Below are 20,964 nucleotides of genomic sequence, written 5' to 3'. Positions count from 1 at the left end.
AAGATAACACTGAAGGTGTGTGTGCTTGTTCTGCTTACTCTTAGCAGTGACTGGGATTCTTCTTTTGTGGAACTGCCTTTCCCCTCTTGTGCTCCTGCCCCTCCACTCCCTCCTCCGCCACCTGGATATGGCTGTGAAGGCATCTGGTTCTGCTTCTCCCCTACTCCTCCTCCACCTCCTCCTCCACCTGCTGTAGCTCCTCCTGGTCTCCCTCCTCCCAAAAATGACTTTGAATCTCCCAAAAATGTCTTGGTGTCTCCCAGGTAAACCATGCCAGGCAAGGCTACGCCCCTCTTCTGCTGCGAGCCTTCGTGATTGGCTGAAACGAAAGAGACGGAGAGCGGGGAGGGGAAAAGAGAGGGGCTCCCACCTCCTCCTCCTCTTTCAGGCCCCATCCGCTCCTTGGGTACCCAGAGTAATCCATGGGCTTGTTCACCTCCTCTTTCACCCGGTCCTCTCGTCTCCCCAAGAACCCAGCCCCTCTCCCGCTCTTTCTCCTCTGCTCCCTCACTCTTTACCATACTGGTACCATCCTCCTTGCCTCCCTCTGCCAGCCGTCCTTCAGGTGGAGCTAGAGAGTAGAGGAGGCGTAGGTCCCCCTTGCTCTCCTCTTTAATTGCTAAAGTAGAGGGAGCTGAGCAGCCATTGGCTGAGGGCACCAGAGAAGGTGTCACTGAGGTGGGCAGGGAGCTTAATGATTGAGAGGAGTCTTGGCAATGGGCAGAATTAAAATGGTCAAGGAGGGCTGATGAATCAGGAGCCGTGAAGTCGCAGTGTCGGCAGCGGCAACAAGCGTGGACACGCCTGGATAAAAAGAAAATCACAAATTTGTACTTTCAGTTTTAATCAGTAAATGAGACTATGCCTTTGAGAGTCATCAAAGCTAGTAATGAGTCATTACAGTAGTACAATAATGTGGCTGAGGGCAGACCTGTAGACATTGTTTCAATGTCTTTGCAGAGAAGAGTCACTTCATCTTTACATTTGCTTATTTAAATCAATAAAAGCCACTCATTCAGTCAACCTGAAACCAAAATTGCACACAGAACGAAGAAAATTCAACCCCCGGAAATGAATAAATCAAAACTGCATTTGGCGCTTCTTATTTTTCTCAGAGCAGTCATGTCTTGACTTTCAGGGAAGTCGTGGCCAAAAAGTGAGTCAGAGTTCCACTAAATCACCTCGAATTACTTGAAAATGGTAAAAAGCTTAAATGAATCTGAACATCAAGCAATGAATCAACCATCAACAAGCCACCTTCACTTCCTGTTGGCCAAGCCCCTGAAGGGTACGCTATATTTCCAAAGCAAAACAGGGTAGGTTTTTATTTGTTTCTTTTTCCTGGCACTAAAAAGTAAATGTTGGGTGGACCGACAAGATTAAAGAAGAAAATCAATAAACCATCTTTAAGAAACCTATACCCACACAAACTCCCTCTCAGTATGGCCAGAAAAGTTACATTAACATAACAGAGCAGTTATAGAGCATTCGCTTTTAATATGGAAGTTATCTATGTGTTTCTCAGATTACTCAACTAGTCTCTTTTAGAAAATTGCTTTAATATTAATATACATATTGGATATTTCACTGCCAATTCTGAAGGGAATCTTTTTACCTACTTTGTACTTCAGAAACAGAAACCATATGCCCTTTAGCCTTAAGTCAGTCATGTTAAATAATTTGCAACTGTACAATGGTTTTCTTAAGTCTTGCCTCCGATGTGGACAAAATTCTTGGCTTTGGCAGGTCCATTAAAACACTTACACAAGTGTCATTCTAAATATTTTCATTGCATTTTTAGGTTTATATTTACTGTGAAGTTATTACCTTCAGTTCCGGTCAGAAGGGTTCAGCAGCTTCTAACAGATTTTCCTCCAGGGTTGACATGCATTTACTTCATCTGTCTTCCCATCAATTATAACCATCTTAGCTCTCTTCCTCACATTTTGCATGCAGGCATTAAACATTATCAGTTATTTTTTTCCATACTAACCGAATTACATGTCTTGCTATGTTTGCTATGTCCCCTTACTGACTTGTACTAAAACTTCTGAGACTTTCTTTTAATGATTATTTCCCACCGTTCTTCCAAAAAAGGCAGATTTATGGAAGGCACAACTAATTATTGTCATGTTGACAGTTTCTCTGTCGCTATCTGCTGCCTCTCGAACTAAAGCGTGGGCTTCTCAGCTGCTTTTTAAAGTAATTCTCTTCTTTTTTTGTCCATTTAGCTAGGCTGGAGTCTCTTTGTTGGCTTGTGTAATACTTTTTTCCATCTTTGATCAATTGAAAAGGAATCTGCGACATAGGGAGAACTTGGGACATATCCCGAACTAAATAGCTGACCTGACTTTTTTGTTTCTTGTTCTTCATGATCTAGCTGTTTTTTCACCTAATGCTCTTTTACAAAACTCTGAGGCCTTTATAGAAGAGCGACATACCATGTTTACTAAGTAGGTGACCTCTAAAGGCAATTGGTTGCACTGGGTTTTATTTCAAATGTGGAAACCATTTCATCACCTTCCACAAATTCCACATTTCTATTTAGTGCTTGAAATTTCAAAATAACTACACTAAAGCATCTGATTGCAACATGAAAACATAAAAAAAAAAAATAAAAGGATATGAATACTTGTTTTACGGCATTGTACTGGCCTGATAATAACTTCAGTTCTCTTTTCAAGGCCATTGTTTTGGCAACTCAGTCATGTATAACCAATGCCTCACTCGCTCTTTTCCTATGCTCAGATGTCACCCAGCAGCAGTAATCTGCTAAACACTGGCTACTGCATTCACTTGGCTTTCTCTCAACAGCAGCTTCGTATTGATGCCCTGCAGTGTGAGTATTTTACAACAGCAGGAGATACAGTAAGCATGCCAAAAATGTCAATGAGAGCAGAAAAACAACCTCCGTGTACAGAAGATGCTCACACAGAAAGAAAAAAAAATCAATGAAATAAATTTAGAGGTATAAAACTCAGATGTGAGGATTAAATAGATGTTTTTCTCTTTTCAAATAAGCTATAACCTGAGTCGCCAGCTGCTTAAAAAACATCTAGCTCAGAGAAGTGATCTAAAATCCAATGGGTTTAAGGAATGTCTTTCCACTTGACAGGTTTGGTTTGATTAAAAGCCACTTTGATTATTATGTAAGGGCAGATCATTTAAAGCAGTTTGAATGTTGTCATTCGCACCCTAGGGGCAGCAAGCTATTGGACCGAGACCGTTTAAAAAAGTCTCATTCTGGTTTAAAATAAACAGAAATAGGAATGTTCAAAGATCAGCTAGAGTTTTATATTCTTTTTTCTATTATTGGGTTATAAATTGCTTATCATAATGCTTGGAGCACCTTTTCTAGTGACTGGGAAACAGAACCTCCTGGCAATATTTGCAGTCTGAGATGTTTTAATGCATTACTAAAGACTATGACTGGTGTATTATTTCTAATCCAATTTCTGGTCACACACAGCAGGGTCTATCCGATAGAAAAAAGGAATCAGACTTCTTCTAAACAAGGCCTTTTTGCACCTAATAGTCTTGTAGCCACACCCTTAGGGTGAAGTCTGTTCTATTGAAATTGCAATGTGTTTAATGGCCTTGTTATGACGTTCTGTGAGGTTGGGTGTGGGAAGCCTGTTTTTACAACAAAGCGGATTCTTGAACGGAGACTGTGTTGCAAAAACAGGGGGAACACTACAATAAAATTGATTGTCTAATTCAGTATAGTTGGTTATAACTGGCAGTGTTTTTTAGTTAACTGTCTTTGCGTCCATCATGTTTTATCATATAAAGTGTGTTGTCTAGTTGTTTTTCAAATTGTAGTGTTGTAAACTTCTTTTTTTGCCCTTTCATATAACTTCTTTCTCTGCTTTTTAGGCACAATTTATTAACACTATTTTACACCATTGAAAAATTGTAATATCAGGAAAAAAATATCCTCAATATAAAAAAAACCCAAAACAAAAAAGTTGGAATGAGTCCTGAAAAAAAGTGGACCTGCTTCCAGCTTAAAGTGACAAAGAAAAATGGCCAAACATTTTTATTCAAGATTTTGCTAATAAAGATACTTCAGTCCTTTACGGCAAATTATTATTGCTGCTCACTGCAGTGAGGTGAAGATTCTCTCACGAGCAAAGAAGCTGCCAGCTGAAGTGTGTGCGACAGAATTTGACCTAAACTGATAAGCGCTAACTTTGATACTGGCTCTGAAACCCATAATGTCAGGACACCATCTGGCAATCATCATTAATAATAAGTTGGGAGGTCAACTAACTATCTGACTTAATGGACAGGCTGACCTGCTGGGATAGACATTAAGCCAGCATGCTTGTGTAAATGTTCAGTCATCTGGGTCATCGCAATCAAAAAAAACAGATTTAAAATAGGAGGCATCCTGACTTTCACTAACACTTTTATGAGTCTGTCGGTTCTGTTAGCTCCCTACATCAAGGTCCATCCTCCTAAGCACAAGTCAGAAATGAAAGACCAACCCATCGTCCACCTATGTTTTTGTGGTCTTTTGTTGTGTATGGGCCTGAGATGGGGGATCTGGAGTCAACAAGTCATTTCTTTGTCATGTATTTGTTCTACCCAGCCACTGAACCAGGTCAGTCCAATCTGGTTTAACCTGGGCAGATTGGACTTACCTGGTCAGAACAAATACATGACATAGAGATGACTTGATGACTCCAGATGGTATGGGCTTATTGTTATCCCATTTGAATCATGAAAACCATCCGTCTTCTGTCTAAAATCTAAACATTTTAATCGTCAAAGGTGTATCCTTTATTCCTGATGTGAAGGTGTACAGCAGAATCCTGCCCAGAGCTACTGGCCCAGTGTAATGTGCCACGCTTCAGTGTAGTTGTTTGATTTTTCCAATATTGGAGTCTGAACAGTCCGTGCTACACTGGAAAGCACAAGTGCACCACTCAGCTTTGGTTTGGGTGCTCTGTCCTTGGGATGAACCACTTTTTGTCTGTGTGAGTTGTTGAAAACACTCGGTTTGAAATCCACCTGTATGTTTTGTTAGAAAAAATCCTTCTGACTCTCTCAGAAACTCCTGACACATATGAAATTACACCGTTTTTGTACCTCTGTTTTCTTATATCTGTTAGATGCAGTGTTGTTTATCCTGCTAGATTTTTTGGGCCGACTTAAGAAACGCTCAGTTTGGATAACAACATGCTTCAAGGGATTTCCTGACAGTAACATGTTTGTGTTCTATTCATATTTTCTGTGCAACTGATGGAATATTGTCAGCCCGGTAACAGAAGGCTGTGTTCCAGAGGGTGATATGAGTCAAACTGCAGGTATTGGTCTGTATGTTTAGGTTTCTGGTAACTCAGTATTAAGACTCCCATTGTGCTCATCGTGAACAGCACAACGCAGAAAGGGCAACATGTTGTTCCTGCATTCTCTCTACTGAGGTGTCATCCACGTATCTCAACCGGGCTGTGTTTAAAAAGAAATATACACTTTACATACATTTTTCATACAACAGATAAAATGTGACAAAAATTAAATGTGGTGCAGATCAGAGCACTAACACATGTAATTTTGTCACATGTTATCTGTTGTATAAAAAATGTATGTAAAGTGTATCTTTATTTCTTTGGGATATTGTGTCGGCTGAACAGACGGGATCTCTAAACCCGAGGTTTTAATAAATTCTTGTTGGAAAGAAGCAGTCTGGTAGTTTGATTCTCACATAAACCAACGAGTAAAGCTTTTTAAGCTCAACATTATCCTGGTCGTGAATCGACAGAGCGACTCCTGAACATCATGTCAGATCTGACATGGGCCTTTTTGTTTTCATCTATTTTTGGAAATGAACCAAAGAGCATTCAGCTTAGCTTCACTGAATAAGAATTAATAGGCTACTTTTATATTTCTTTAACCTGCCTTTAGCAATTACAATCTGTCTTGTTTGGTCGTTTAAAAGAGATATTTTTTTTCACAACCTGGTTACACTTAATTGTTCGCTAAAAAATATGGAGTGGCTGCAAAGATTTTCTGCACCTTTAGCTGTTTGATAAAGTTGTGAACATAAGATTTATTAACTCCAACTGTAGAGTAGTAATGCTTTAACCCTAACCCCCTTTAACCTGGAATAAAGAGTTGAGAAATGCTCAAACAGTAGGTCAAGGTATATCAATAATAAAGAAAAAGTCTGTTCTTAGCTGCATTTTTTAGCTACAGTACCAAGAAAAGGGAGGTATCCTGTAAAGCTGAATATTTTAACTCTAAATCAAACAATACAATTAAAAGTTAGTGTACTGCAGTTATATAATGCACTATTTTATTCATTACTGAATGTTAGTGACTGATCTTTCACTGCGTACAATAATACAAGCTGGTGACTTTTTCCCTTTAACACTGCAATCCTTTCTTTTAAACACCATTAAATTAAACCCCGAACTTGTTGTCTAAAACTTTAGAATCCTTTTAGCTTTGATTGATTTTACTGGGAGCACAAAACTTTGTGCCTTTGTTAAACATTTATTTGATCAGAGGAGCTTAGATTTTGTTTGGGACATGACTGGACTGTAAAACAAACATCTCATAATTGATTTGACACCTCTTTCTCTCCTATTCTCTCCAGGGTTTCCCATCTCTGATTATCTTTTAATTTTCTTCCCTACTTTAATTTCATTTTGCAAAGATTATTCAATTTCACAGCATTCTCTCTTTTGTTTTTTTCCTCTTTTCTATTCGTAGCTTTTCTTTATTTTCGATCACTAAAATTACCTAATCACATGCTAAAAAAGCTCTTAAATTGTAGGACTGACTAGGATACTCATTTCATATCGGTTCTTTGTATTTTTGAATATTTGACAGCTAAATCTGGAAACCTCATTTACACTTAATTGTACCTGCAGGTCTGATTGTACTTATGAGACACATACTGTAAAGCCATGCTTGAAGTCTTCCACAATTTCTGACATAAATTATAGCCCAAAACTGTTGAAACGACTGCTGAGCTTCAGAGAATGAAGACCATCATCAGGAACAGAGCTAATTTGCATTTGGAAAATATAAGGCTCAGTAAGTGAGGTTCATTACTGTTTCAGATTTCTGACAGCTTTTCCAAAGTCTAGGTCGAATTGCAGAGGTAAAATTATCCTCAAATGTCGGTTCCTCCAGCCTGTGGCAAGAAAAACTAAAGAGTGAGTGGGGACCACTGTGATTTAGGAATGCACGGTGCATAAGAGAATCTACAGATCTCAAAAACCAACAGTAAGATTTAACATTACAAAATTCAGTAATTGTATTAGGGCTTCTGAATATCATAATGTTGTGTTTTTCACTGTTTAATTGTAGTTACAGACATCACTGTTTAAATTACTTGAGCCAACCTTGTTTAATTGCTTTATTTACTACTATTTTTCAACAGTTTGTGTTAGTTTGTTTTTACAGTAGCCTGATTTATTGGTTGAAAAACAGGGTTCCCTTTGCTTGTTTGTTGGCTCTTTCACAGGACGATTGGTTGGTTTGTTACCTGACCTTATTACTTGTTTATCTGGCTGTATGTTGTTTCAATAGAAGGTTAGCTGGTCCAACCTAATTTAAATAACGCTACATATTAATGAATAACCATTGGTCTGGAAAAACCAAAGCATATTAGGGAAATAAATCTAGATTTAACAATCAAAACAGTATTGCTAGGCATGTCTAATGTTATGAGATTATCCTCCTTTAAGGGGGAAAATATTAACTTTTTCCTAAGAAGCACTCAACTTTATCAGTCACAGATGCATGCGTAATAAAAACATAAACATACATTAGTCACTGTATGTTATCCAAAAATTGCTAAGACATGCATTTTCATATCTATCTGTGAGATCAACAGTTTAACCACAATTACACCCACAAACAGTCACTCAGGTCCGCAGACCAGTTGCACCGGGTCATTCCCAGTTCAAATCAGAAACTGGAGGAGAACTGACCTTCTCTACTGGGGCCCTAGTTTGCAATTAGACATGCTCCTTCTCTGTCCCTCTTTAATACCCACCTAAAAACCCTCCTACTCAGTGGCTTTCAGCCACTTCAGCAACATATTTTTACTACTTTATCTGTTTTCTGTATTTGTTTTATCATGTTTTGTAGCTGATCCTCACAAATTGTGTTTTAGTTTGACCTTTTTATCCCTTTTTCTTATTTTTTTGTTTGATGTTCTGCACTTTGGTGGCTTGTTTTAAAGCACTTAATGCATAAAAGTGATGATGATTTTCAGCTTACCTGTAGTGTCGAAAAAGCTCTTCTTCCACTTGTGTGGCAAAGTTACACTTTGTACAAGTGTGCTCAATCTCTACTGCTCCTCCTCTCCCTCCTTCCTTATCTCCCCCAGCCTCCTCCTCAGCCTTGACTTGCGGAGGTGCCCCCTTTAGGTTGATCAGGTTGTGGAAGCTCTCATAGTGTTGCAACAACACATCAATGTCGGTGGTCACAAACGCACATTGGTCGCACAAGTGAGTGACACCTAGAGGGTAAATCAGTATTAAAGAATACCAAAACTATAAAAAGGGGTCAATTTGTCTGAAGAAAAAAAACAAGCAAATGGTAGTGATTTGCTCCTCCCATGGCTTCAAATACCTTGTGCAACAACAGGATGTGCAGGGTTAGAAGGGTGAAAGGTGGAACTAGAAATCACACTGGGGTCGCCTCTTGGGTTAGGAGGGGTCACGCTGGGTGAGGTGGCAGCAGTAGGTTTTGAACCGATGGGGTCCTGCTGCTTGGTGGGCTGAGGAAACTTTGAACAGCATTTAGGGCAGGTTGGTTTCCGACAGGCAAATGGGTGGGATACCTATTGAGAGAAATGTTTAGTCAAGCACTTGTTTCCATGCTACACTTTCTCTTTGTTTTTTTGTCAGAACTGGGTTGATGAGTTTGAATCACATGAAAAAATAAAAGTGGAAGTCAGCAAAAGCAAAATTATTGTGCATTATTAATAAAAAGCCTAAAATATTAACCATCCTTTTTGTATTTTCAGCAGCTAAAACGGCTCTGTTTGGCAGCTGACACAAAGGAGGGCAGGGAGTGTGCGTGGGCAGATTCAGAATAACAAGGGAAATTTAACTAAGCAGGAAACGGGAACAATTATCTTCACACTTGTTAGTGTATTTCATTTTATTTTCCTTGCTAAAAAATGGTTTATTTCTTCCCAGTAATTGCAGAGACAACACCAAATGTTTCAGGTTTTCATACATCTCACCTCTCCCAGGTGTTTCTGGGGCTGGCAGAGCCCCCGAGGACAATACATGCAGTGCTGAATACAACAGCGGTGGATGGAGTGGTTGTGCTGGTAGTGCAGCAGCAGCGGAGCTACGATGATCACGTCTGCACTGTGGGCCATTGAGTAACGGAAATCACACAACTGACAGTTATAGCTGGTCACCACAGCTTCTGAATCAGCACTTTTTGGGTCCCCTGGGAGCAGAAGAGAGAAACCTTCAGTTAAACATACAGAGAAGCGGTCTAATATACAATGCCTTCCAAAGTTATCTAAACAAATGAATCACAAATCTTAAAGTATTTAATTTGAATTTTACTTGGAAAAAAAGACATATTGCATAGTAAAATTAGGGGGAAATAAAACATGGTTTTAAAACTTCCTCACAAATAAGTCTATTTCCATTGAGTCAATAATTTGACTGTAGATAAAACAGAAAATATGTATACAACATCCCCTAAAACAGTGATTGATATGGATATAGTTTTATATCCAAACCCAAATTTAAACCTTTTCCAACTCAATATTCAGGACCTTTCTGCTGTGTTCCTTAGTATTTATGTTTATCTCATTCTCTTGGCAGATTAATGTGCAAATTTATCTGAATGAATGTTAACCAAAAGTAGAAAAAGTTCCACCACACCTCTTTCATTACCTTGGCTGGTGGTGAAGTGATCTTTGCAGCTTTTGGATACCATGTGATCTTGTTCCCCTCTGTCTCTTCTTCCTCCTCTCTCCCTCTCTCTGTCCATCCCAGCATGGCCGGAGCTATTAGGGCTTATAGCACCACCAGAAGCGACTCTATGTCTTTGTTCAAAGTGCTCTAAAAGCTTTGTCGAACCCTCTGACCACTCGCACTTCCAGCTGCAGAGTTTACACCAATAAGCTGCCTGTACAGCTCCCCGAGCAGCCTCCCCCGTCCAACTGGACGCGTCAGAACCCTCCCTGACCGGGACGAAGTACCCAACCACGGAGTCGTCTTTACCCCGCACCGCCACCCGCTCCATACCATCTAAAACCACACTCCTCCCTTTCAGCTGGCTGTCGTTCGTCGGCAGGTTATTTGCGGCCAGCAGGGGTGTGGATGGGGGTGATTTGACTTTGTTGGGATGCAGGGACAAAAAGTGTTGCTCAAGTTCCAAGGAATTACTGCCCATGTACGTAAAGTTGCAGAATTTGCAGCGGAAGTACTTAGTGTTTCCTTGGCAGTCGGATGTCTTGCGGCCAATCCCAATTAATGTGCCACCCAACATCACCTGGTGAGGAGAAAAGAAAAGTTAGATAATAAAGACATAAAACTATCAGACTGAAGACGACTGCAAATTTAAAAGAAAAACATTAAAACAATGCATAATTTCTCCTTTGCAAGACAACTATTTCACAATCAATCAAACATATTATTTAGTTGTAGAGTTATAAAATCATAATACTAAGCTTTTAGAGTACTTAGATCAGTACTTTATCAGTTAAAGGTGTATAAATATATTGCATGGTACTGTCCAGGCTCAATTTGCTACTAAATAACAAGAGCAGGTTTTCTTTTTTCTGTCATCTGGGTCACTAAACAGGAGAGATATTTAAGCCCAACTTATTTGTGAGATCTATAATTTAAAGCCGGGGGGGCAAATCTAATTATCAACTTCAGGACCTAATAGTCATAATTATCATTATTTTGTAATTTGCTGAACATACAATGAAAAATAATGATGTGATAGTTAAACAGATGGGCTTTCTCTCTCCTTGACATTATCTTGCACTCTGCAGTAATTCAGATTATGATTACTTTTATAGAGGACTTGTAAACTGTTTTCAGTCTCAGTTGTATTCCAGGGATATGTAAATGCGTATTTCTTATGTGTTTCATGATATTACCAGGATTACAACGTTTAGATGGCACACTTAAATATAATACTTTCTTATTTCATCGGCATAGATTTTTGCCTTGGTAATTTATTCACTTCACACCAAAGGAAAACACCACAAGGGGAGAATAAAATTGAGGGAAATAATAAAAAGCAAAACATGTTGTGGAAGAGCGCACAAATCTAGAAACAGGGATGAGTAAAAGGAAAGAGGTGAGAGAGATAAAAAGTAAACTGAGCAGTTAGAGGAAAATCAATTAAATACTTTGAAAGAAAGAGCAAGGGAAAAAAAGTCGAAACAGAGAAGACGAAGACGTTTATTATAAGGGAGAAGAGAGAAAAAAAGGGGGTTAAATATGTCTGACAGCTGTTTCATCAGACTCTCTAACAGTCAATTAGAACTGCAGCTTCTCAGTCTATTTCACTACCTCCTTTCCTTCCTCTGTCTATATATACATCTAATTTTTCTTTTAAATAATCCTATTATTATTTTTCACTGGTTGACAGGGATCTTAGTAAATGACTAGATGGAATTTTCCAAAGGTTGGCTGAAACCAGAAAAATTGAGTGAGAGATGGAGAAAATAGAGATCCCTTTCATCCCGCCCCCCTTTTTTTCCTAATACTTTCACTTTTTCTTCATAATGACGATTTAAACCCACTGGATTTTCTATTTCATCCACTGCTGTGCTTCTCTGTGTCCATTATGTGACTTCCCAACATTACCGGCAGCTTGATTAAATGAAAGAAAACTCATCAATTATTTTTCTCACATTATAGAAAGTTTTTGTTTAAAATCCTTGCTGTTTCTATTCCCGTAAAGTCCTAATCCTTAATTCAATTCGTCCCGTACAATAAATTACAGAGCTAGAGCCACTATAGAAGAGGAATGGACATGTGAAGTAGTCTTTCTTCTTTCGCACTTTAATGTTTATCATTAGCAGCCACAGCAAATCAAGTTAAGTGGAAGGTGTTGATTTTTTTTTTTCAGGTCTAAGTCTGCAGCTGTTGATTTTCCTGATTAGGACTCTCTTGGTTTAAAGTGCAGCAGAATAAGACAAAATCAACTTTTTTAAGGCTGCAAGTCGTAATTTCTCACAGCTAGGATTACCATGAAGGCTTACATTCACTTTGCACATGGATTTTTTTTCTTTTCTAAAGCTACACTAACCCATGTTTCCTTTGTAATGGAACCATGAGCAGATGTCGTACGAAAGAACAGGAAAGCATGTTTAGACTTTATGCTTCATGAGTATATGTGAGGGAATCTCTGTGTTTGCTTAGCACCGTATGTGCAGCCTGTATGCCAGGTGGCCAGCATGTCTACTTTCTGTCAGTCTATAAAACTTTATAACACCGCTCAATACACACTGTTCAAATAACTAAGTATAACAATCAAAGAGTAATCAGTTCTTGTACTTGGCTCTACTTTTTTCCAATATTTCGTCAGATCTATATTTATCTGATCATTGTGGGTCACCTGGAGAGGAGAGGAGAGGAGAGGAGAGGAGAGGAGAGGAGAGGAGGTAGACACAAGATTACAAACAATGAACAAATATCCAAAAGTTAGTCACTCTATACAGCTAAATAAATAAAAACTAAAAACATTTCTCAGAAAAAGAAAACTGCAGTTTTTCAAACAATGGTACACTTGAAAATTTAATTGTTCAAGATAAAAAACAAAAAAACAAAACAAAAAACAGCCCTTTCACAGGAAAACAAAGAAAAACAGCAAATAACAGCATAGATGTAAAAAGGAAAAAAATATGACCAAGTAAAAACTGTGCAAATAGTGGGTCCAAATGTGAAACACTGACATTGATGTAGAAAAACACTTTCTTAAAAACTAGACAAATAATTTTGGGTGTATTAGATATATATTGCTTGATGAAATAAGAAAAAAAAAAAAACTGTGAAACTAGCAGCACAGTTGTAGAAACTTTTTTAAAAATCTCAGTCTTACCTGAACGTCGTACGTTCCGTTCATCATAACTGTCCTCTGCAGCGGATTCTGTGGTTCTGCTCTTGTTTTTCCAAATTCTTTGGTTTGACTTCTCTGCCCCTGTCCTGTTTGCAAATCTGACATCAGAATAGCAAAAATTGGTTAGACTGGTAAATATATAAAAAGATGATCAAAGGCTCTGAAAGAGACAATAGATAGATACATAAACAAAATATGGGGTCATGCTTTACCTAAGTTTGTATGTTGGGGGGCCATGTTGTGGAGCGCCAGGATTTGGGTGTCCAGCGCTGCATCCTGCCGTGTGCGATTGTGCAGACCCAGGTGATACTTCCTAAAGTGCTTCACCAGGTCAGCGGGGTCGTTGCCATAGTAGCTATAACCACACACATTGCACTTAAAGTCCTGGAGTTTGGGAGAAGGGCTTGATGGGAGTGGGGGGGTGTCGTTTGTCGACTCCTCCCTCCCTTCCTGCCTGGATAGGAGCCGAGGTGCTGAGGAGAGAGGCGGGGTTAGGTGGTCAGTGTCGCCCCCTTCTACTACCCTCTCACCGTCCTCTGCGTCCGACTGGCTCTCAGGTCTCTCACACAGTGCGGCTAATACTTGTTTTGCCCTCGCCCCTCCGCCTGCAGTCCTCCCCCCTTGCTGCTTGTTAAGGTAGAGCTCCCCAAGAGAGGAGATGCAAACACTCTCTGCCTCCTCCTCCTCCGCATGCTCCCCATTCCCTCTGATCCGTTCAGAAGACTCCGGTTCAGAGGGTCGGTTTATCCGATCTGCTTCCGCTGCCACTCTCTCCTCCTCATCTCCTTCATCTTCTTCCTCTCCTGTTGGCTTCGTCCCCTCTTCTTCCTCCTCCTCCTCACCTCCCACACTCCGGATAGGGGGATTCTTCTTCCTCACCATATCTAAAGATACAAAAAAGAGATATTTAGATATAGTATAATTAAAACAGATTTTCTTTGTATTTTCTTTTTACTTAACTTAACATATAATTATATGTTTTCAATTGCTACGGTTCGATTTAACCCAAATATAAAAAAAAAGACTTAATAAATTAAAAAGGCTTCAGCGGTGAAGCTGTTTTTTTCTGGTCCACATTTTTTTCCCAGCTCAATATGTGAAGTGAATTTTTTTATCATGATGGAAACCATTTGTGAGAATCTAAGCACGTGACCACATCAGAACAAAAACCATATCAGAGAGCCTGAGACTGCGAGGGCGAGGAGGGTGAGGCGCAGGGAGACATGGGAGGAGGGAGACACCATCAGGGAGCTGATGGCCACGGCGCGACCACATCAAGCCAAACACTCCGTATCAGAAAGATGGATGGCTGAGGCTGTAGATGGCAATTCATCCCCTTCAGCACTCCAAAGCTCTCTTTCGTTCCTTCTCTTTCTGCCCATCCTTTATTCATTTTAAAGCTGCAAACTGTTTCTTGTTTCTGTCCAGCCTCACTGTCCTGTCTTGTTTCTCCCTGCTCTGCTCTTCATGCATATAATGGCTTTAAAATATATATATTTTTTTATTCAAACCCTTCTGATCTGGAATTCCTAAGTAAAATCTGCTAAAAAAAAAACTTTATTCATAAACCAAGAAGGCCACTGTGTAACTTAAATGCTATAGTACACAGAGCTGCTCTGTTAAGGTCTTGATTCTTTTGCAGGATGCTGTGGAACAAACAGTATCATGAAGGATCCCAGCAGAAATGTCAGGGAAAAAGTTTTTAAGAAGCTTAAAACAAGGTTAGGATACAACTCTAAATCCCTTTTAATGACTGGGAAACTAATGCAAACTCTGGACGAGATACAAAGTTCCACAGAAATCCCTCCATGGCACATCTTTTCGTTATGCACTTAAAAATTCTCGCAGTTTTTGGCCAAATATGATTAAGACAGAGAAATTCAGGACTTTCCTGGAATAAAATCTACTAGAACCTGCAACAACCTCACTGTGGTCACTGTGGTTAAGATTCACCTTCCAGCAGGAAAACCCTAAACACAAAAGCCTTAAATAATGGTTTCTATTAATGCGTATCCATGCATTAGAATGGTCCAATCAAAGCTCAGATCGAAAACTAATCGAGAACTGTTGCGATATTTAAAATGTGCTCATCACCGACACTATCCCTCCAGTCTCACTGGCCTTCAGACAAAAAAATTCAGGATAGAGAGGAGATGGAAAAGAGGCATTCCTCTAAAAAAAAAAAAAAAAAAAAAAAATAGCTTATGAACAAACATATAGAGGGCAAATTAACCAGAATAAACTGCTCAGTCAATAGAAACATTCTGCATCTGAGCAGCAGCTCTCCTCAGTTAAACATGGTGTTGGGAGCATCATGCTGGGGAATTATTTTTAGTTACAGCTACACAGTTGATGGGGCTACATAAGAAAAACTTAATGGGTGAGAACATTTGTGCACGATCTATATTAATTATAAAATACTGCTCTAAAACCATTTACTAATCTGTTTTCTTTTGTTTCTACATTTAATTCCTCTGCACCCTCTTTTTTTCCACAAGCAACAATAATGGTTATAATAACTGAAGTAATTTCATCAATAACATTTTCTTTCTTTCTTCCCCTCCCTCTCCCCAACCATTCCTCCCATTTTTCCAACTTATAATCACTTTACGAAAGCCATCAAATAACCAGACATGTGTTTTATGTTAAACCATAATCTTTCTTTTGTTTGAAAAGAGAACAATTGTGGTCGTGTCATTCAAGACAGTCGTGACAGAAAGATATTGCGTGTTTTGGGGTGGGGGGGTTGTGTGCAAGCGTGTTTATTTGTGGTTATCCTCTTCATATTGGCTCGTAAACATGGCAAACCCATTGACCCACGTTTGTGTGTGTTTGTTTGATGGCGAACGTTCCAAGATGCCTGACAGACACGGAAACTGATCACTTTTAGATCAATGCAATGTGAGATCGGAGGGGGAAAGAGAGTGAAAGTAATGCATATTTGATGATACATCTGGAGGAGAGGTAGCCTGCAACATGCAAGTGATTTTGTGGCCAATCTGAGGTTGAAATTCTTGTTGTAATTTACAGAGAGCGACATGTAAACTCTTTATCAATCAAGATAAGCACTCTAGCATGAAGAGGTTTGGGAAATGGGGTAACGTTTAGGACAATCATTTGCAAAAGCATCCAAACACATAAAATCAGGACAATCAGTTAAAAAAAATCCTGAAATGCAACTAAGACAGATCAGGAAATAAGGCGAAAAAAAGAAAAAAAAGGACGACTGATTTTCATTCTCTTTGTGGCCATTGTAGCATTTTACAATTTCACCCTTCTGTCTTTTTCCCCCCTCTGCACAACTATTAAAATAAAAGCAATTTATGTCTGCGAAGGCCCACGCCTAGACCAGCCCTGGCACTCGCTTCGTATGTGTGTGTATTTGTGTGTGTGGGTGACACAGGCAGCGAGTGCAGGGAGCGGAGGAAAATCTCATCTGATGTTCACCACACCCAGTCAGAATTCATCATTCACTCATACACACATTCACTTACACACACACACACAGTGGAAAACTACAGATCGTTGTGGTGAAGCAATGAAGCTGAAATCCCGACCTAAGAGGCACCGACTGACCTAAGTGCGTTTCCATCTGCTCTGTGAGAGCGCTGAGATGTTTTAGAAAGTTCATAAAAGCAACAATGATGACAATAATTGTTCTTATTAGCGATTTTCAGTAGGAAGTGAAATAAATACACCAGGAAACAATAAAAATGCTACTATTAACCGACATTTCTGTAAAATTGCAGCCTTTTAAGTCACAAAAGGCCAGAAAGTCCGTGGCGAATCCGAGCATCTGTACATCGCAGCTCGACCCCTGTGTGCTGCAGGCTGTATGCACAGACTGGAACGATTACTATCAGCTACAATTAGGTATACCCCAGTACAAAATGCCGCATAACAACTCCTGCTACTAGCCACAATTAGCCCTCAAACACCACAATAGCCCCAATACCACAACGAAGACAAATGTGACAGTTAATCATTTCCATCAGCAGCAATTAGCTCCAACACAAGCAAGGCTTTTATCTGAAATTGCCAATAATCATCTCAGGAAAGCTGCAGAAGGACCCGGCAACAAGCGGCGGGGCGAGGATCAGTGAAATATTACTGACATGGCTATTTAACCAAACCTTGCTGGAAAATGTACATTTTTCTATGTTATTTGTTTTTTTTGATGTGGGCTTTAGAGTTTGAAGCAAATTTATATTCAGTAAAATATCTTTGTTTCTATGCACTTTAAAGTTCAGCAACAGGGACAAAAGCTAAGCATAAAAGATACCAGTGTTAAACATTGATTTAAACACTTTACATTTTCTTTATTGAAAATTAATACAAATACTTTGGAGATATCTATGTAAGTTAGAATAAAAGGATAAATGTGTGGTTAATTTGTTTGCCCATAGCTGTAAGCTCATTCTTTCATTCAACATCAATTCTACTAATTTATTTACCCTTTTTAAGAGGCTATTTTTCTCCCGCTGAAGTTTATTCTAATTTTGAAATTGTTTTTGAGTTCTTGTAGATTTCTTCACAACTTTTACATAGTTTATTGTAAGGGAGCATGTATGCTTCCCTTTATCTTCTGCTTTGCCGTAGACACTAAAAGAGATTTCTATTAAACTCTGTAATATTACGTCTAATGACAGCAAAAATAACTTCAATGAAAACAATGATGTTAAAATAGTTTTTGCATAGAAAGTCAAGAACAAAGAAGACGACACAAGTTTATTGACCACAATTCTTTAAAAATTCAAAGTCAGCATGTTAGGTAACTGTTGACATTATTTTAGGCAGGTTTATTTATATGGGGTAGTCCTGAATTGTGTTACATGTGAGCTTAAATCATGTTAGCTTGAAGTACAGGTCTACTTGATAGTTTAATGTAGGTTGTCCATGTCTGAAGCCAACATTCAGTAATCATTTTATCTAATCGGGCAGAATAACATAAATGTGTAGGAGTTCTGTCCCAGGTTGAAGAACAGGAAGTTTTAATCTTGGCGAAGCCCCAAGATCCTCGGTTTGAAAAACTAAAATGCCACTCTTGGTCCCTGAGAAAAGACCCTCAGTACCACAGTGTCATGGCCGCTGCAGAAAACTGTCCACTCCTCCCAAACCGCAACGTTCCACTGGATGTGGAAGCGGCACTTAATCTCTGCTGGGACATTGCAGCTGATCACAGCAATTATAGCCAATCAGAGCGGTTCCTCCGGGTGCACTGCGGCGCAACTCTAAAGTGTCCCAGACGCGCCAGTCGCTTCTATAATTTAGCTATTGGTTCTATTTTTGCTTCGGTTGCAACTCCAACTTAGATCAACTTAGATCAAACCTACAAGGAAAAAAAAACTTTTTGACTTTTTCCAATAAATCAATCTGTTCATACAGTTTAGCAACAGCAAGAATGAGTATGAGCATTAAATGAAATAAAAACTGTTATATTAAAATTCACCTTTGATAGACAAGGTGATTAGATAAGAGCAGACACACAAGATGCTGATAGAGCCGGCAAATTAAACAATTTTCTGATTTGTTGTTCTATTTAAACTCTACAATAACAGTATTATAACACGATGATGCAATGTAAAGTAATGTACATCCAAACACGCAAAGTCACTCTGTGGTGAAAACGCTCCCGGTGGAATAGGATGTGTGGCAGAAGCTGCGGCGCAGCTGCGCCATGGTGCATACCGCATCCATGGAACCGAGGAGTAAAGATGGTTAAATATGAGGGACAGATTTCATTAGAATATACAATTGCTTTGCCAAATAAAAGTTTTATTATATTATCAAAGAGACCTTTTTCTTATAATACAGGTTTGTTTTCGTCCCTTTGGGGTCAGGATTTCTACTTATGTATTTGTGGATAAAACAAGCATGGACCAGTAGGCTTAAATGAGCTGGATAAAACAGTAGTGTTTTTTTCTGCTCCTGTGTCTCCAGAGACCAGGTAGCTAAAACATTTCCAACATTTTAGGTCAGTAGGTCTGTTTCACATTACATATATAGTCCAAACAACAGAGATTCATGGGTCCAGATGATTATGTCATATTTTTATATAATCATCTTTCTTTTATTTGCTTTAATTATTCGTCCTGTCTTTATGTCACTGCAATGTACTCTTCTTTGTGTTGTTCTCTTCTTTTACAGTACAACACACTGAAACGTCTTGCAGCTGACATGCTCTATACATAAACGCTTTGCCTTACTAGTAGCTCAGAAATCTTCTGCTACTTAAACCTCATTGCTTTAGCTGCAAACAGTTAAAGATTTGGTGACAAATTGACAGCACATAGAAATGAGTGCCATGCTGGTCATATGTGTAAATATTGTCTTATTTATTGATTCTGTTAATATTAGAATAGTACTCCTAAATGATTAGATTGACCAGTAATAAACTACTAGTTCTCAAAATTATCTCCTGTCCAAAATATAAGAATATCATGGATTAGTTCACTATGTAGTGGGCAAACCCGTGTTTTAAAAATGAAATCATAAGCATCCTATGATGCATCAATCAGCTTCTGCTACCATTGCTTGTTTTTCGCGCCCTAGTGGTTAGGGCAAAGGGCTTTGAATCCTGAGGTTGTGAGTTTGATTGCCCTCTCCCACAGCCTGCCACTCTGGGTCCCTGAGCAAGACCATTAACCTCACTGCTCCCTGGGCGCCGCACAATGGCAGCCCACTGCTCCCCAAAGGGGATGGGTTAAATGCACAGAATTCATTCCGTTGCTCTGTACTTGTGACAGTGGAATGACAAAGTTGAATTCTATCTATATATATTAAATCCCAGCTGTAGGTTGGTGCCTTGCAGTACGTGACTCACACCTTCTAGAGTTTTGTTTCATAGCAGAAACCCAAAAAATAAACCTTGTTTGCCGGGCACTCTATATTCCATATGTACAATGAGAAGTTGACTATGTAGTTTTCTTTGAGAGAAGCTCTGGACATGATTTTGGAACAAGATGAAAAAGGCCCTTTAGTAAAAGAGATAAGATTGATGAGAATCGTTAGGAAGTGGAAGAAAACACATAAACTGATCCTGATTTTGAAGAGACGAATCAGTCAACAGATGGAGAGGGAGATGCCTCTGAAGAAGACACACCTGGGGAGAATTTCCAGTCCAAGTGTAGAAACTTTTTTAGTTTTTATCTCCAAAAACATATGAAGTAGAGCAAGACTGGAAAATATACTAAAGATGAGGCTAGGACCGACATAGTGTCTATTGCAACATCTCAGATGGATGCTATCAAATTAAGCTTCCGACTTCCATTAAAGGAATTATACTAAAGACGAGAGGAAAACTGTGTTTTGGGGACAGCTGGAAAGAATTGGACCTGGTAAAACTCCAAGCCAAGATGGGTCTGTTGATTCTTGAAGGAATATATCGATACTATGAGGCTAGAGAAAGTGTGTGGGATGCAGTATCTAGCAGGCCTATGTTCCAAGCAGCTATGTCCTTACAACAGTTTGATCTTATTTCTAGAATTGTTTGATTTGATGACAGAGAAACATGGTGCATCAGGTGAGGAGATGAAAACTAGCTCCCATCAGGCATGTTTGGGAAAAGCAGACTGGTCAGACTAGTAATTTAAAGTTGGGGTCAAGGAAAGAACTCAGCAGGGGGGTTAAATGTCTGATAATGTTTTTGTTTTGATGATAAGTCTATTTTTAGTAGGTTTTCAAAGAGGAAGTGTAAATTAAATTAAGGAAAAAATTCCTGCGTTTAAATCCCAGCTTGTGCACACTTGGTTTCTCTCTGGGTACTCCAACTTCCTTCTATACTCAAAAATCATGACTGCCTGGTTAATTGGTCTTTCCAAATTGCCCTAAAATACTAGTGTGTGTATGTTTGGTTGTCCTGTGTGTCTTTTGTTGCCCTGTTATGGACTA

General features: G+C 39.1%; 1 protein-coding gene across 5 annotated transcripts in view; it reads right to left on the bottom strand.

Moving 5' to 3' along the window:
- Positions 1–20,964, bottom strand: part of trps1 (trichorhinophalangeal syndrome I) — a 140,814-nt gene that overhangs the window by 58,754 nt on the left and 61,096 nt on the right. For 4 of the 5 annotated variants that reach the window (XM_015392876.1, XM_015392873.1, XM_015392874.1 and 1 more), the window contains exons 3-9: positions 13,287–13,958; positions 13,057–13,172; positions 9,876–10,488; positions 9,215–9,429; positions 8,596–8,806; positions 8,242–8,482; positions 39–804 (exon numbers count right to left, since the gene is read on the bottom strand). In XM_015392876.1, the coding sequence (XP_015248362.1) occupies positions 39–804; positions 8,242–8,482; positions 8,596–8,806; positions 9,215–9,429; positions 9,876–10,488; positions 13,057–13,172; positions 13,287–13,958 (2,834 nt within the window). The remainder of the gene's footprint in view (positions 1–38; positions 805–8,241; positions 8,483–8,595; positions 8,807–9,214; positions 9,430–9,875; positions 10,489–13,056; positions 13,173–13,286; positions 13,959–20,964) is intronic. The other variant, XM_015392877.1, reaches the window with a different exon arrangement.

This window comes from Cyprinodon variegatus, unplaced genomic scaffold, assembly GCF_000732505.1.
Source record: "Cyprinodon variegatus isolate N-32 unplaced genomic scaffold, C_variegatus-1.0 Scaffold612, whole genome shotgun sequence".
Taxonomy (NCBI): domain Eukaryota; kingdom Metazoa; phylum Chordata; class Actinopteri; order Cyprinodontiformes; family Cyprinodontidae; genus Cyprinodon; species Cyprinodon variegatus.
This window is presented reverse-complemented; position numbering and strand designations above follow the sequence as displayed.